The 2,131-nt window shown below is 37.7% G+C and overlaps 1 protein-coding gene across 1 annotated transcript; it reads left to right on the top strand.

The window, feature by feature from the left end:
* Window positions 1-265: 265 nt before the first annotated feature.
* Window positions 266-1,997, top strand: LOC104943805 (NEDD4-like E3 ubiquitin-protein ligase WWP1; the record flags this gene model as incomplete). Its single annotated transcript, XM_010769271.1, has 5 exons — window positions 266-354; window positions 615-703; window positions 851-1,010; window positions 1,190-1,323; window positions 1,857-1,997. Coding segments are annotated over exons 2-5 (521 nt in total), but the record flags the coding sequence as incomplete, so codon positions are not given.
* Between the last annotated feature and the right edge of the window lie 134 nt (window positions 1,998-2,131).

Raw genomic sequence — 2,131 nt, 5'->3', positions numbered from 1 at the left:
AACAAAAGTCAATAAACACAGGACTGAATAACAAAAAGTAATCCAATTCTGAAGCAGACCAGTAGACCCTGCAGAGACTTTAAAGTTGGGGTGATGGTCTTTCAGTCCCTCATTTACACTTGTGCACCTGAGTTTTGTAATATTTGAGGCGGAGCTATATTTTTAGAGAGAATGTGTTCTTTTGCAATGATTTTCAGATGACAAAATGCCAATCTTATTATATTATGAATATGTGTTTTTAACTCTGTCACTCATATCTCCCCCCTCTGTGTCTGTGTTCAGTCAAATGCTCTCCCTAGCCATGTGAAGATCACCGTCTCCAGACAGACGCTGTTTGAAGACTCCTTCCAGCAAGTAAGACGATCCTTCTACCACTGTGCGCTTAAAACTAAAACTAATGCTAAACAGCACACACAGTAATGCAAATCAAGTGCCGTGATGCTTCACAGCCAACATTCAGAGTTTTCCTCTGCTTTATTGGACAAACTGCTGCAAACTGTGCCGAAGACTTTCATTGTCATAACTTCACTGTAGCTATGCACAAATGACAATAGAATCCTTGAATCCTTGAATCCTTGAATCCTATGTCCCTTCCTGATCTTGTGTGTTTTCAGATTATGGCCCTGAAGCCTTACGACTTGAGGAGGAGACTCTACGTTATCTTCAGAGGAGAGGAGGGTCTTGACTATGGAGGCTTAGCCAGGTAATGTACAAAACAAAGTATATTGTGAATTCAAAATGATTTAACTAGAACATTTGTTTTTGATCATGTTCAATTCTTGTCTCCCACTCTTTCTTACCAGAAATACACTTTAATCTCCTTGCCTCTGTCTTTTGTCCCACTTTGCAGAGAGTGGTTCTTCTTGTTGTCCCATGAAGTGCTGAACCCCATGTACTGTCTGTTTGAGTACGCGGGCAAGAGCAACTACTGTCTGCAGATCAACCCGGCCTCAGCCATCAACCCGGACCACCTCTCCTACTTCTGCTTCATCGGCCGCTTCATCGCAATGGTAAGTCCCACATACACATGCCAATAGTGCTGCTAAGCAACACGACAAATTCAGTTTTTACTTTAAATATGATGACTCAAATAAGAAATAAACATGGATCAACAACAATTATTAAATCATGTTTAAACAAAGAAGTTTATTAAGTTCTCTCTTTTAAAACAAACAATTCTTTTCTGCAGGCACTTTTCCACGGCAAGTTCATCGACACAGGCTTCTCTCTGCCTTTCTACAAACGCATGCTGAACAAGAAGCTTATCCTCAAAGACCTGGAGTCCATCGACCCAGAGTTCTACAACTCACTCATATGGATCAGGTAATGTGTCTTTGCTCTGCACAGCCTTCAGTACACGTGTCCGTTTTTCATTTCATTTTGGTAAAGACTTTGATTAAAGAGCCAGTGTGCATTTTCACACTTGTGTCTCACTAGCGCCGATGTCTTTAGACAATACACATTTCTGCTAACATCCATAAAGTTACATATTAGCATTATTTCCCACTTTCATAGAGTTACTTATAATTATCACCAAATACATTTCAGACTTTTTAAATAACCTTTTAATGTCACTTTGTTAATATTAAGACACCACTGTTAAACAACAACATTGAGCTATTTTGAGAACAAAAGTCACTTTTCTAAAACTGCAAAAATAAGATTTATTATTTCAGCTTTCTCTGAGTTTGGTACGTATTTTAATTTTAGACGGATGCACTTTAAATACTTTGATTGACCTCTAGAGGAGGCCAAACGAGCCTTCAAAGATCAAGGTTGTATATAAACGTGTAACGAATGAGACACTGTTATTCCATATAAATGTTTTCAACCCTTTCTTACTTCACTCTTCTCAGGGACAACAACATTGAAGAGTGTGGTCTGGAGATGTACTTCTCAGTGGACATGGAGATCCTGGGGAAGATCACTTCTCATGACCTCAAACCCGACGGCACCAATGTTCTAGTCACCGAGGAGAACAAGGAGGAGTACATCGGGTCAGTTTAACAGCTGTTTTATCAAAGTGCCAACTATATATATATATATATATATATATATATATATATATATATATATATATATATATATATATATATATATATATATATATATATATATATATATATATAAT

The sequence above is a fragment of the Notothenia coriiceps genome, unplaced genomic scaffold, assembly GCF_000735185.1.
Source record: "Notothenia coriiceps isolate Sejong01 unplaced genomic scaffold, NC01 NC01_scaffold00006872, whole genome shotgun sequence".
In the NCBI taxonomy this organism is placed as follows: Eukaryota; Metazoa; Chordata; class Actinopteri; order Perciformes; family Nototheniidae; genus Notothenia; species Notothenia coriiceps.
The sequence above is the reverse complement of the archived record's forward strand: the minus strand, read 5'-3'. Positions and strand labels throughout refer to the sequence as shown.